This window comes from Perna viridis, chromosome 8, assembly GCF_037379345.1.
Source record: "Perna viridis isolate PV_CMFRI_1.1 ecotype Kerala chromosome 8, ASM3737934v1, whole genome shotgun sequence".
Classification (NCBI taxonomy): Eukaryota; Metazoa; Mollusca; class Bivalvia; order Mytilida; family Mytilidae; genus Perna; species Perna viridis.
In genome coordinates, this window is record NC_142452.1 from 41253060 (window position 1) to 41268212 (window position 15153).

Sequence of the window (15153 nt, forward strand, 5' to 3'; positions counted from 1 at the left end):
AAAGATTACTATTAGTACGATTATGAAAACTGTAGTCAATTGGTTAACTAACTAGGAATGACTGGTGAAGTCAGCCATTTTTAAAGTTATTTTCGTATATTGCGAAAATATGGAAATAACGAGAACAAGTATGGTGTATTTGGCAAAGAGACCACAACCCAGCCAGGATGAAAGTTTCAGCCCAAGGCCATCCATGGTCTTCACTGGACTACGAGGAAATGCTCATAACACAGAGCAGGCTGAATCTGGTCCTAAACACCATTATATACAGGTACAGCGAACAAAATGCCAAATATACTCATGTAACATATAGAAAACTAAAGGTCAACACGAAACAGTACATACAGAAGTCAAAAATTCCTGACTTGGGACAGGGCCTAAATACGGCGGGGTTAAAGTTCTTTGGCGTGATTTGGTCGCTGTATAGAAAAAAAATATTTCACAATAATTAAGTACACCTAAAACAATAAGTTCAAAAACGTCTGAGTCCCTTGATACAACGGAAATAAAAATAGTGAAAATAAATTACTTAAATGTACAAACTGAGGACTACCAGCAGTTACCTAACGTGCCAGCTTAAGACCAGTTTAAACTACAAAACGTTTGTATGTAAAGTCAATCCCAATTCTTCCTATGCAGAGTTGGGAATCAGGGTAAATCATAAGTCCTACAAAAAGGACACAAGCCATGTCATGCAAGAAACTCCTTTAATATATAGTGCTTCAATTTCTATGAAAAGAACCTATGAGAGAATCAATATCAATACCCCCAAAAAATTCTATCCTTAACGATTTGACAACAATATTATGTATATATCACTTACGAATGAGGTTACTCAACGGTTTAGTTAAGGTTGGCGTTGTAACTTGAATTTGGCTTCTTGAGACAGTAGTTTCTTCAAAAGAAAGTATGAAAACATTTTACATTCTTGTTTGTCTTATTTCTTAGTTGATCTAACTATGGAAACATAAATAAGTTGTTACATGTATATTAGCCCTGCAGTTGATCAGTAAGATTTCGATCTATTTTGAATGTTTTAATTAGTAGAGAATGTATATAAGTCTAATAATTGTTTTTTAACTAATTTTATTAATTTGAAATTTGTTAGGTTAAATTAAGTAAGAAAAGCTTTTTATTATTAAAATTATCAATTGTGGACTTATCATAATACACTTAATTGAAGTATTGTTTCGGTTCGGCTTGCTCTACTGATCATAATACGTATTATTTTATATAATGTTGTATATATTTTATCTCCTACAACATTTAAAATATTTTCATTTGAGGCACCAATGACTGTACCTTATTTCGTTTCATACCTTTTCTGTCACGATTTTGTGATGCATGGCTTAGTATTGCTTTACCATTTATATTCAAACTCATACTGCATTCATATCTGGTTTCATTTTGTGGCATAGGTAGTTCTACCGCAAAACTTCTGCCATTTGTACCACATGAACAATTGTAAGGTTTACAACCACATGAATTGTTTTTTGGATCGTAAACAACGCTCAGAGTCTGTGTTTCAGTTGCAGCGATAATATTAAACTCTGCGTGGTTATATCGCGAATGATAACATGCTGAACACACAACATATAAAGCATTTTCATTATTAATTGATGTTTCTATAATTTCTAGTGCTATGTCCTTTGACCCTGAATGAAATAAATAAAACAAATGCATAAGATATATTACAGGAGTGTTGTCTTTCTGTTTCATTTCTTTTTCGTAATGTGGTTGCTGTGTAATTATTAAATATCAAAATTATTCTACTACTATTACAGTTTGCATGAGAATAACTCGATAGGAAGATCGTATCTATTTTTTTTATCATATGATGCACTTTATAATTATTTTCTTTTTGTTTGTATCTATTTGTATGCATTGTAGATCTAAGTAAATAAAGCATCTTCAATGAATGCGAGACCTATTGTTTAGGACACATATCATCCATAGATAAAGCAAGCTGCAATTCAATACTCCCATACACTAGTATCTTATTTAGATAGATATGAAATTTTAGCTGGAAGGAGGATTTTGCCTCAAATACTTTAATACCTTTATAACCAATAACAATTGAGTTGTTATTGTCAACTATTAGTGAATAGTTTCCAACCAGGCCTTGATTCCACGATGTACTGATGTTAAATGATACATGAAATAATCCCAATCTGTCCCTTTCTAATGTGAAGTTATGAACGTCAGTATCTAAAACATTTGTGTTATCAGCTACATTGCACTGTACGAGTTGTTTTCCATTTCCGTCCAGAAAACTGAAGTTTTTAAAGTCAGTTTTACATATAACAGCAGATATTTGAGTCAATTTATTTGTTTCGTCATAGTGTAGGCATGGCATCAAACATCCAAATCCACCTACAACATACCAAATTTTGCCTTTAATCATTTAAGTATATATATATAGAAGGGTCTGAAAAATTCCCAACGATGTTAGAACTGTCAAATTCGCGATGCAAATTTTTGGTCGATCCCTCCGCGGGACTCGAACTCGTATCGCTGTGACATCTATGGCAACACCGCCTGCACTAAGTCCAGCGCCCTAGACCACTCGGCCAGCTAGGCTATATAAAGATATAGCTTTCGCTTGCCGGGTCATTCCTCCTCGTAGGATTAATCTAGGGCTGTAACTTAGTACACGATGCATGGTAGTACGGGACAGTTCATCTGGGTGTCATTATGTAGGATAGAGGATCAAATAATGATGCATGTCACAACAAATCAATATTATACAACGTCTCAGAATGTGACGACTCTATTCGCTACACTGCTCCATCGGATCAAATTGATACAGGGAAGATAACGTAAACTTATAGAAGGGTCTGAAAAATTCCCAACGATGTTAGAACTGTCAAATTTGCGAAGCAATATATATACTGAACCCCAAAACAAAAGACGTTTGTTTTCGAAAAAAAAGCAATTTAAAACATACAATCAAAATTATTGGTTACGGCTGATCGAGTTCTTTAATTCGATTGTCAAAAATGTCCGTTTGCTTGGTCCGTATAACACGTATAGTAATTTTTCGCCATGAAAAAAAAAAGTTATAAACGTTCGAAAAATTTTGTGCCACGGTTATCTGTTTGAGGCTAGAAACCACTAATAATTCCATTTCCGATAGGCTTCAATGTGAATTTTACAATATTCACTCACTTTGCTGAAATATACCTTAATTTTAACCTACATAAAACTATATCAATATGCTTTCAATATCTGGGTTCAGTTAGAGGACTTAGTGCTAATGCAGCCCGATATACCAAATAGAATACACGGGCATGCATTGTGCCTTATTTTAAACGCTATCATAAGTACACTTTTCTACACTTTTCAGCAATACAACTCGCGTGCACTTTCTGTAGAAGGTACAAGGCAGTTTCTACAGCCGAGATATATTACAGTTCTGCCTTTGTTGGATTTTGGTCCGGATTACATCCCATAGAACAACTATAGACCGAGGCTCAGAGCAAAAAATTGAAGTTTGTTTATCATGTTGTGGAAAGCATGTTTGTCTGCAAGTGTTGTTGAGTATTCATTCCTATTAACCATCTGATTCATTTAATGTACATGATTATTAATACTAATGAAGAACACACAAGTTGTCGATTGTTGACTGTTATTCACGTATTCTGTGGTATAAAGGTAAAAACCTTTATCCGTGAAAATTGAATGAACTGAACGAATGTAAATTTGTTCAGTAAAAATGGAAGTAATACATTGATAAGTAAAGAAAAAAAAACATGACATCAGTTTTATTGTTTGTATTATGTGCGCCTCTTTTTACTGGGACGTTTCCATTTTTAGTTACAAAATGTACATTGACACTTTATTCTGTAAAATGTGTATATGATGTATATGTATATAGACTCCGAAATATATACATAAGGTATCCGACCCATAATAAAAAATTCCGGTCAATTTTCCGAAGTTTACCGAGGTATCTTATTTCTTTTGACCTCGGTAATTTTCGTAAAGTAAACGAAAGTACATTTAATTTTTTATTCAATTTTCAAGAATGAAATAAAATACTTTGAAATTGTATATTTTCAAAAAAAAATAAAGTGTAATTCCCTTTTCTGTAAAAATATTGCATATCATTTTTCGAATCGGAAATAAAACTGCAGTTCATTGCATAACAACACCACAACAACATGGCTGACTCGGTCGTCTGCCGGGATAGACGTGGGCGATTTTCTAGCCCTCCAGGACTGATAGTGAACCAGACAGTCGAATCTTCACTAAGAACATAGAAATTGGTCATAATTATGGTATAGGTCATATTTGCACGTCGGGTGTAACTGGTTGTGAGGCGTGTTGTCCTGGAATTGACAAATGTTTGTGAAGTTCTAGATGACGTCCTGGCATTCAGGTAGAAGATTAATTGAATAGGGCACACTTCTAGACAACCTGAAGTCTTGTAGAAAGTGTTTGCTTGGTCCGCTTATTCTTCGCCACACAACAGTGAAGGCAGAAATGAAATGTGGACTCGGTTGCTACCTGTATGTGCATTGTACGTCTTATAACGATTTATACAGAGTTGCATATGTTGCAACGCACAACAAAAGTTCCAAGGGGTGTCAAGTTTCAGTACAAACACAAAGCTTGGGGCAGGTAAGAAAAGTGTTTTGCTTATCAGTTTGATCAGTACAACATCATTTATGCATTTGTAGGTCCCCATTTAATTTTCATGCAGAGCCTCAATCCTAAGACTACGTATAGGGGGCAAGACTCTGACTGAAACTAGTATGGTGTGTCTTTGGGGGGGCAAAGTTATATTTGAAATGGATGTGTGGTGGGTGGGGATAACTTGATTTCTGGACTTGTTCTCAGCCTGTTAATGTAATTCTAGCCCAATACCCAAACTGTCCTTTTCAATTATCTCCCTTGACAAAGCATTCACACCAGAAGAACTTAAAAAATAGTTATCAAATGTCATTTTATTACCAGTAAATCACAAAAAGGGCAAAATCATTAAAAGGATTACCATTACATACAAACATTAAAATAAAGAGACAACAGTAAACAGCATAATATGCCCATTTCAAGGCTTGTAAATATAGTCTCAAGTAGTTAAATTTACAGAACAATGGTTCATTCATATTGAAAATTGTTTGAGGCAGAATGTCCTGAAAAAAAATAATATTAAAGTTCAGGCTTTAAGAGCCTGAACAACAAAAAAACAACTGCATTTGGTGTAAAAGTGATTTATTCATTTACATTGAAATTTAGGCATTGACTATAAATAATAGGCTTCAAATTAATTGTTTCTTTTATAACGTGAACAGGATCAGTGTTTTATATTGTACAATTGTATTGAACATTCTGATACATTTTGACTTTTTCTTTCAGAAATGATCGATGCCTTAAGGGGTCCACAAAGAGTGAATAATGTCCTTTCCACACTGAACCTACCCCCTATTTCCCATAAAAAAATTGAAGTAATGGAAAGAAGAGCAGGGGAAATGATACAATGTTTTGCGAACTTAAGCATGGAGCAGAGAAGCAGAGAGGCTTTTGAGGTTGAAATGAGGTTAGTTATTTGGAAACATTGGTTAAATATCAAGTAATTGCATTTGATAAAAAATTACATATACTTGACATGACATCGGCAAAGAATCAAAAGATACAAAAAGAGAGGAATAATGTTTTATGTTTGTGCTCCACTAAAATTTGTATAGATCTACAGAAAGGTATTAATTATGATTATAATCTGAATTTTATTTCATGTACATGCACTGCACAGTTTTGTGTGTGTGTGTGTGTGTGTGTGTGTGTGTGTGTGTGTGTGTGTGTGTGTGTGTGTGTGTGTGTGTGTGTGTGTGTGTGTGTGTGTGTGTGTGTGTGTGTGTGTGTGATATTTCAAAATTGAATAGATATAACAATAATAAGAAAAAAGGTTCATTGGTTATGTATTATCTAACATATTGTATAACCATTTTCTATTTTGATTATTTCATTTTTTTATAAAACAAAATATGTTTCCAAAGGCACATAAGTACTATAGAGGATGGAAACACGAGCATTTTTGGTTTTGTTTTAATTTTTTTTTTTTTTTTTTATTTTGACAGATATGCATCTGGGCCAGCTGTGAATTCTTTCGGAATGATTGTTTGTGCAAAACATGGATGGCAAAAAAGAGGATTTGATAGTTTAATTGGTTATGCATATATTATTTAAATAGAATATAGGGAGGCTTTTGGTGTAAATATGATTCTTTTTAACAAAAGCCTTGAAATAATTAAGAAGCTGTCTTTATAAGAATAATGCAATATCCGAAAAATGTGATACACCATAAAAAGGCTACATATTTTTAATTTTGTGATTGAGTTGTTTTATTTGTCTATACTATGAAATTAGTAATTATTCATTCAAATCTGCCTGCTCTTAGGAGATAATCAACATGGAAAATCCAGTAGATTCTATTGTATTTACGTGGTATATACAGAGTTACCGCCCTTAATTTTGAAATCTACAGTGCATTCTATATACATTTTATCTCCTAAGAAGACGGGTTACATGAAAAACTGAATAGTAATTTCTGTTTACTATGGCAATTTAAAAAATTATCAAAAAAAAATATGTAGGCTTTTTAGGCATGAATCACATTTTGCATGATTCTTAGCTGGATTGCTACTTATGTGCTTTGTTGGTTAAAGCTTGATACAGGTACACCGGCAGAAGTTGAACCCTGACCAAATGGCACCACTGTAGTCATTTAAGCTAGATACTGCTTTTATTTTTGACCATAATGGAATCGGTCTCATAACTTTATTACTTGTATATAAATTTATAAAATTTTATGAATAAACAAGGTGACAGATTGACTACGCAATTTTTATATTCCCAAATATTTGGTTCTGGAGGGTATAATTGGCCTGAAAACAACGAAACTCCTCTTTATGTCCCCCTGCTGCTGGAAGGAGACATGAAAATACTGGTGTCTGTCCATACGTGTGTCCATCACACTGAACAGATTATGTTTGACAAATTTTACAAGAGTTATAGGAATTTGCAGAATTTATTCATATTACACGATATATACATTTTATGTACACAACTCCATTGCAACCGCGCAATGGATTTTGTTCAAATTTTGTTGGATTAATATTCATTATTTGTAGTTTAAATTAATCATATTATGCATCCATTTTTGTTTCAACAATGTTTACAGGAGTTAAGGACCTTTTGCAATTTAGCTTTATTGCAGCGGTTGGGAACATATGGTTATGTTTAGCAATCTTCTGCGAAAAACTCCCTCAACTTAAAATTGTAAAATCATAATTTTATATAAAATGGAGGGGGGTTTTCACTAAAAAGATAAAACAGTTGACTGGAAACTTTTGTAGGCCTTATCATGAGGATAATGGAAGAATATTCATGACTGTCAGTAGGTCAAACTTTTTGATGAGTAAACGTGAGTATGGTAATAAAATTGTTAAAAGTATTATTAAACATCGTACATGTGGAACATGTAAATGGTGAAAAAGAAATAGACCTGCCAGAAAGACAAAACCAGACAGATGTGTATGGAACCATGAAGGATCAGCAAGGCTGATGGCGACTCGGTCAAAATGCAGGCTATCAAAGAGATGATGGAGCAAGGAACACCTGTGAAGAAAATTGAGGGAAATGGGGATTACGCTTTGGTAGCAAGGCTGAAAGCAGAACTTGGTTTAACAGTTACAAAAACATTGGATAAGAACCATACAGTTAAAAATATTGCTACTAAATTGTATAGTCTTCAGAAAACTGACAAAGATGTTAAAATCAGCAGCTTGGTAGTAAGACATTTGACCAAATCACTCAAATATGTCTTTGCCGAAAACCAGGGTTGCCCAGATGACCTGAAAGAAAACCTAGAAGCCTTGATTCCTCACCAATTTGGAGATCATGACCTCTGTAAACCCAAATTTTGTGGCTATAGAAGAAAACCTGGCATAAAGCATCTGCACATACATAAAAATACCATACAAAGCCCCTCCCCCCTTGGTAATATTTTACTAAAGGAAAAGCTTAAAATATCTTTGAGCCAGTGATTGCCAAAGCAGTTTTTTATTCAGATTTAGGGTCCAGCCAAGCATGCTAACAAAGCAACTTCTTTACGTGTTCCCAAATATCTTCACTATGGAGTGAGTGAAAGCTTGGATTTCCGTGTCGAAGCCTCAGCTGTTTGCATTAATGAAGGGAGAAAGTACTTGTCTGAAGTTATGCAGATCAAGCATGTTATTACCTTGCATGATTTCAATAAGAGAAAAAATATCGTTAAATTGATTTATATTTATGTCCTAGTTCAAACTATAATTCTGCATACTTTTTGTACAAATGTAGACCTAATAAAAGACGTTGTCTTTCTGAACAATTTCTATTACATGTATTCCAACTTCCATGTAAAAATTAATTATATTAAATTCTTTGATTTTTTTCGATGATATGAATTTTGCAATGATTTTTTTAAATTAAGTCACATCATAACTTTTGAATTGAAAAGCATTAAAATCGTTGGTCCTTTGCCAAAATTCTGTTTGTTTTGTGCTTTGGTGCAATTTTACGTTTCAACATATCAGATATAGAAGTATGCAAAGATGAGGTACGGTAAATGTATTTAATCCCAAAATTGACTACATTCACTCAAGCATCTATAAATAATGTAATTGATATCTTCTGTTCACAGACATTCCAAAAGAATGGGTTTTCCCCTGGCAGCTATACAGTTCCATATAACTAAAAGAAAGATAATGAAAGAGAAAAGCGTCATGGAAAGTTCAAATTACCAGAACAGAAATTACGCCGCCTAAAATTAAAGGAAGAAAGACCAACTTCCAAAGGAGCCTGTGCGGCGTCAGTGTGTCCAGTGTGTATAACAGAGTTAGACCAATCCTAAGATGAAGGTTTAAGATCTGTTTAGATTCTTGTCACTTATTTACTTTGTATACCTTTTGTAGCAAGTTAAAATATCTACAATGAAAAACTTATTGGTACATTCAAGTAGAAAGAATAAGGTACATTTATGGGTGAAATTTGTCCTGTTTTGTGAAAATTGATATTTGAGTCCTGTCAAAATTTTACTTGCTGTTGTTGACGATGAATAGCTTATATACTCAAATAAGGGTAAAAATAACTTAATTGTGAATATAAACAAATTTCTTGTGAATTACTATTAACATTTTAACATAAAATTAAACTCTCTGCGTCAACTCAAACAGATGTACATCTGTATGGTTGTTCCTTTTCAGTGAAAAGTCTAACAGAGCAGGCAGATGACATTAAAATGATTTCTGATGCTATTCCAAAGCCAGTATTTACTTCAGTACCACCTTTGGCTAATCGAACTCTTGTTCTAATAGATTTAGAAACTACAGACTTGAGTAAGTTGAGTAAGTAATAGTACTTTTCATATACCAAATCTACAGAGAAAACAATAAATTATACAATATGCAATTTGTAAATTCCTTATTTCTATACGCTAACATTTACAATAAACAATGACTTTTGCCATGTTTGATGAAATTAGCTTCATTCTTAGTCTGTCTTTTAAGAAATAAGAGGTCCTTAAATATAAGGATGTTTTACTGAAATGCCTACAAGCTAGATTTTAAGCTAGATTTTTGTTATATTTTGAATCCTATTATACATTTATATACCAAATATCCTTAGCCATCCATACCATGCATATGGGACCGCTTCGGTTGTAGCATGCTCACCATAAGTGTAACAATTTGTGAGATTGATCACACTAAAGACTTTAAAGTTAGTAGATACTGCTATCTACATGTTAGTAAAAAAACAATGCATGTAGGGGAAAGAATGAAGCTTTGTTGGCTATAAGTCAAAGCTAGCAAAACTAATGATTCGGCATGTTAGGCTATTTCAAAATATAGTCTGTTTGTTCAAACATACATTCTTAACAGATCTGCTAAAGAAGAAGGACATCATATATATGCAAGACTTTTGACAAGGAGAATATGCATGCAATTATTCAAAATTTATTCCAATTTATTTTATGACAGTCAGAAAATATATATTTCCACACATTGTACAGATAGCAGCAAGTGAACTGAGAATACAGATTAATTTCAGTCGATATGTGTCTCCAGAAATGCCAATGTCCGATGAAGCTGAACAAGTAACTGGAATTTTTTGGAATGAACAAAAACTTTTTTAAAGGGGGTAGAACTTGATTTTGTTAATATTAGGACTGCCTTATCGGATTTTTTTCATTGGTTTAAAAAGTTCAATAATGCGTTACTTGTACCACATAATGGTTAAAGTTTTGATTTTCGAGTTTTGTCATCAGCTGTTTATAATTGTAGAATGTTTGATAATTTTACAGAAACTGTAGTAAGACTTGTAGACTCATTAGCTTTATTTTGATCACAATTTCAAAAAGTAGGAAAATACAGTAAGCTTTATCTAGCACAACATTTTTGTAAGGAAATATTTAATGCACATCATGCTGAAGATGATGTAAAGATGCTTGACAAAATACTTATGCAGCAAATATAACCTCTGATACAAGAAAACTTCACCAAGGCAAAATCTAAGAACTTGCCAAGTTTTCATCCCCTTATTGCTAGTGGTGTAATGAAAATGACAACAGCAGAGAACATTACTGGGTCAGGTTTAAGCTATGTACATTTAAAACATATACATGTTCGTAAAGGAGAAGATAGTCTTCTTGATGTACTTATGTCAAATAACATTTTTGGAAAACCAAGGGTTTCAAATGATAAAAAAATCGTCTGTGGTACAAAATTTATGCAAGTGTTTTGCAGAATTGTGTTAAAGTGTTCATTAGATCATTTGAATCATAGTTCTGTTTGTGTCATTTAGGACTTATGTATCCCATGCTTTGAAGCAGTGTGTATATAGTGACCTTTCTTTTTTTTCCATGCAATTAATTTGCGTGTGGTTTACCCATTGTAATGAAATTTGGATATTATTTTACTAATGACTGATGGAAGTTTTTACTACTTTGTTAAATGTTTGGTATATTTTAAAAACTTGTTTTATCTGATTCCTCATAAAAATTCCTGCTTGTGTTTCATTTTTTTTTTCAATCAGATTTCAGATATCCCATTTAGTTTTTGAGTTATAAAGGGTAAAAGAGGCCAAACCCAAAAAATTGACTTTATTAATTATGGTTTGATTTTGAAATATTTTGATTAAATTTAAAATTTTGTGCATATAGTGTCCAAACCTGTTGTTGTGTCCATAATGAATTTTTAGTCCATATGCTTAAGTGTGCCAAAAACTAATATTGTGTTTACACTGTCGCAAATGATCAGGATTTGACCACTGCCGTTGTATCATGCTGCACCCTGCGAAGCTTTTTAATCTAATTTGATATAAAGTGATTAGCTATAGCTATATGTCTTTTGTAGGACTTGAATCATCTAAGCATATTAATTCAATCATTTATTACAATTGTGCAATTAGGTTTTCTAAAATACTCTAGTTTATAGATACATTTGTATCACATGTTTTTATCATAACTTATTTTGTTGTTTTTTATTCATGCTTGATTAATAATGTTGGTATTATAAATGCAATGTAACTAGCCTTCTGCGTTGATTGTGCGACTTGCGTTTTTGTTTGATGAAAACAATTATATGTTTGTGCAGTTTTTGGTTATTACATGTATGCAGTTAACGATCCCGAGATAAGTGTTGAGGAACCCTTGTTAAATTTGCTGCCAAGATGTTAAATATTTATTTGAATCGACAGGGAAAATATCGTCATTCCTTATAATTTGGTCTCTAATTCCAACTTCACATTGTGTAATAGTGTAATATTCTTGTACACCATAGTCACATTTTTTTTATATCTATAGTTTGAAATAGTGATACATGTAAATGCATACTTGCAATAATACGAATTCCAAAATACCTATACTCGAGGTCACATACAGCACATTTTCAAATTGAAGCTCTACTTTTCAAACTGTAAGGACTTACTGCTAGAGTTGTCTCTCTTTTATTTATTCTGAAGATAGTTCGTATATATGCATGACGTGTTAGTTCCAGCGAGTCGCTTATTGGCTTAAATCGTGCGTAACAAAGCCTTACGGGAAAATCCCATACTAATATCCGCCATATTGGTTTCGATGGAACGATTTGTTTACAAAAGAAGTTCGTAAGTTCCCGTCGAACTGCGGTGACATTCTTCTGCTTGATAAATCTCCCGGTATTGTACTTTGTTCGCATAGAATAAATCCGAAATATCCGAACTAACGCCGAAATGCATTCTGGGTTCTTCGGTTTTTGGACAAACCATATAAACGTAAACAACATCTCCTAGCAACCCGATCACTATAAACATGGCCGACTTTTGACAATGTAAATATTGGGACCGAGAAAAATATGTAGTACATTGTATTATAAATCATGTGTAATCAACTTTTCTTAAACTAGATATCTTAAAGATTTTAGTTCACAGGTAGACATCATGATTCTAATAACGTCTTATAAATCATCGCCACTGGTTGACAACATAAAGCAAAAACAAATCGAAAGCTTCCAGACCTTCTCTTGTCTAACAAAAAATAAAAAAAAACAAAAAAATAGACAAACGTGAACAAAAAAAAAAACACTTCTTTTATACTCGGCGTCACATAAATAACATACTGTTAAAATTTGAATAAAAATATTTTCTTCGACTTTATTGACACCAACCGTCGTTTAAATTGTCTTAAATGACTTGCTCATTCGTTTAGCCAAACAGCTTCTCAAAAACAAGTCGCTTATTAGCTTAAATCATGCGTAACAAATCCTTACGGGAAAATCCCATACTAATATCCGCCATGTTGGTTTTTACGGGACGATTTGTTTACAAACGAAGTGCGTAAGTTCCCGTCGAACTCCGATGACAATCGTCTGCTTGATCAACTTCTCGGTATTATACGTTGTTCGCGTAAAATAAATCCGAGATATCCGAAATAACGCCGAATTGCATTCTGGGTTCTTCGGTTTTTGGACAAACCATTTAAACGTAAACAACATCTCCTAGCAACCCGATCACTGTAAACATGGCCGACTTTTTACAATGTAAATATTGCCACCTAGAATTAAAATCTGACCGGAATTTAACGATTCAATGTTTAGGGAGAAGTCGTTTGGCTAAACGAATGAGCAAGTCATTTAAGACAATTTAAACGACGGTAGGTGTCAATAAAGTCGTAGAAAATATTTTTATTCAAATTTTAACAGTATGTTATTTATATGACGCCGACTATAGTGAAGTGCAATAATGAATCGCATTGACTTTGAAACTTCATAAATGACTTACCTTTTATAATGATTGCAATTATAAATATATTTGCAATGTTTGTACTCATTCTTCTTAATTTTTCAATGTTGCACAGTATCGAATTCTGACTTTCTTGAACACTACCTACTAATAAAATAAAATATCTTAAATAAGATATGGATATCTAATGTACAACATTTACGTAGCGTTTAACTGCAAAATATAATATTGCATTTGAAAATAAAAAAACATACAAAAAAAATGTAAAAGTGAACAATATTACATTACTTTTGATAGCCATACATATTTGAAGGCTATGTACATAGTAGCCGTAAGTATGTTTTTTCGTCAAAGAAAAAAAACCAAACCAAAATATGTTATCATTCATATTCAGACCTAAAACATAAAAAAACAAAAAAAAAATGCTGCCGTGTCTTTCCAAACAGCTATCATAATGAGAACCATGTACCTTACAGAAAAAGAAACATCAAGTATTAATGTATCCATTCATTAGCTACAATAAGGACCAACATGTACTTTGCAGAAAAGAGACAAAATGCATTAAGGAATAACATTCACCTTGCTATAATGAGGACTTGCTTACACCTTGCAGTAGAGAAATAATAAGTACATTTGTGTCCATTTACCAGCTACATTAATGATGTACTAGTACTCATATTTCAAAATTTTAAAACATAAAGTGCTATCGTGTCCTTCCAACTACGGTCAAACCTCAGTAGCTCGAACTCCAAGAGACCGTTGTAATGTGTTCGAGTTATCGCGGGTTCGAGAAAATGAAGTTCGTGGAGATGTCCGGATTTTTTTTTTTTCGTTGCTGGTCTATATCGTTAAACATTGGTTACTTCATAAGTTTTTTTTGGGGGGGGATATTTTTTCCGCTTTCGGAAGATTATGTTGATTTGTTGACATTTTTAGGCTATTTTTTGCTTAAAAAACATTCAGAATTCGAGTTCCGTGGTCAATAATTTGTTCCCATTGAATTTTCTTTCATGCTTTCATCATGCTGACTTCGAAACAATCTCAAACTTCAATCAACACTTTTAAACTATGTAATTAGTAATTACCCTAAATATTACCGGTAATTAACTAAAATGGCACTTTAATTAATAATAGGGTTTCCGTTTTTCACACCTTTTATTACCCGGCTAGCTGTTAGTTGGAGTTGGTGAGGGTTATTCTCTAAGATTTATTACCGAACTCACTGACCAGTCAGTTTGGGTGTTCAAAAATCTAAGGTTATTTCCGTTGATTATAGGAGAAAATTTTGGTACTTTGAGTTGGGGTCGAGAAATCGCGTGTGTTCGAGCCATCCGAGTTCGAGTGAGTGAATTTTGTCTGTATCTATAAGGAGGACTAACATATACCTTATACATTGTAGAAAAGGGATATACAATTATTAAATATCCACTCAGTCGCTACAATGTGGAAAATCATATACCTCATATATAATATATGTAGTTTCGTCACAAATATGAGAAACTATCTGCTAGGGTTCTTAAAGATTTATTGGAGATTAAGAAACACCATGTAACATAACAAACACAAAGTTAGACATTGACAAAAGACAAAGACAGTACACATAGCATGCAATTCACACAGAAAAGGAAGATAACTCTAATTGTCTCTTGTTACTTAAAATGAAAAATATACATCATTCTGTTAAGTCAATTCATTTTGAAATTAACTATTTATCTCTAAATATATTTTACTCATATTCAATGTACAAAACTACCAAGTCAACTTCTGGTAATGAATTAGTTTGCAAAATCTTATAATATTCAACACTTCATATCACTGATCTACACTCAGTCACTCAAATGGAAAAGTTAATCATAAGACAAATAAGAAACACGGACAATATAAACAAGACACATA

At 32.9% G+C, this 15153-nt stretch overlaps 1 protein-coding gene and 1 pseudogene across 3 annotated transcripts in view; one reads left to right on the top strand and one right to left on the bottom strand.

Moving 5' to 3' along the window:
• LOC148610530 (uncharacterized) overlaps nucleotides 1–15153 on the bottom strand; it is a 35027-nt gene that overhangs the window by 12441 nt on the left and 7433 nt on the right. For 2 of the 3 annotated variants that reach the window (XM_088595648.1, XM_088595649.1), the window contains 4 exons: nucleotides 13297–13404; nucleotides 2059–2373; nucleotides 1320–1655; nucleotides 824–895 (listed from right to left, as the gene is read on the bottom strand). In XM_088595648.1, the coding sequence (XP_088451774.1) occupies nucleotides 824–895; nucleotides 1320–1655; nucleotides 2059–2373; nucleotides 13297–13345 (772 nt within the window). In that variant the 5' untranslated portion in view covers nucleotides 13346–13404. The remainder of the gene's footprint in view (nucleotides 1–823; nucleotides 896–1319; nucleotides 1656–2058; nucleotides 2374–13296; nucleotides 13405–15153) is intronic. The other variant, XM_088595650.1, reaches the window with a different exon arrangement.
• LOC148610531 (uncharacterized) lies at nucleotides 4164–10843 on the top strand (annotated as a pseudogene).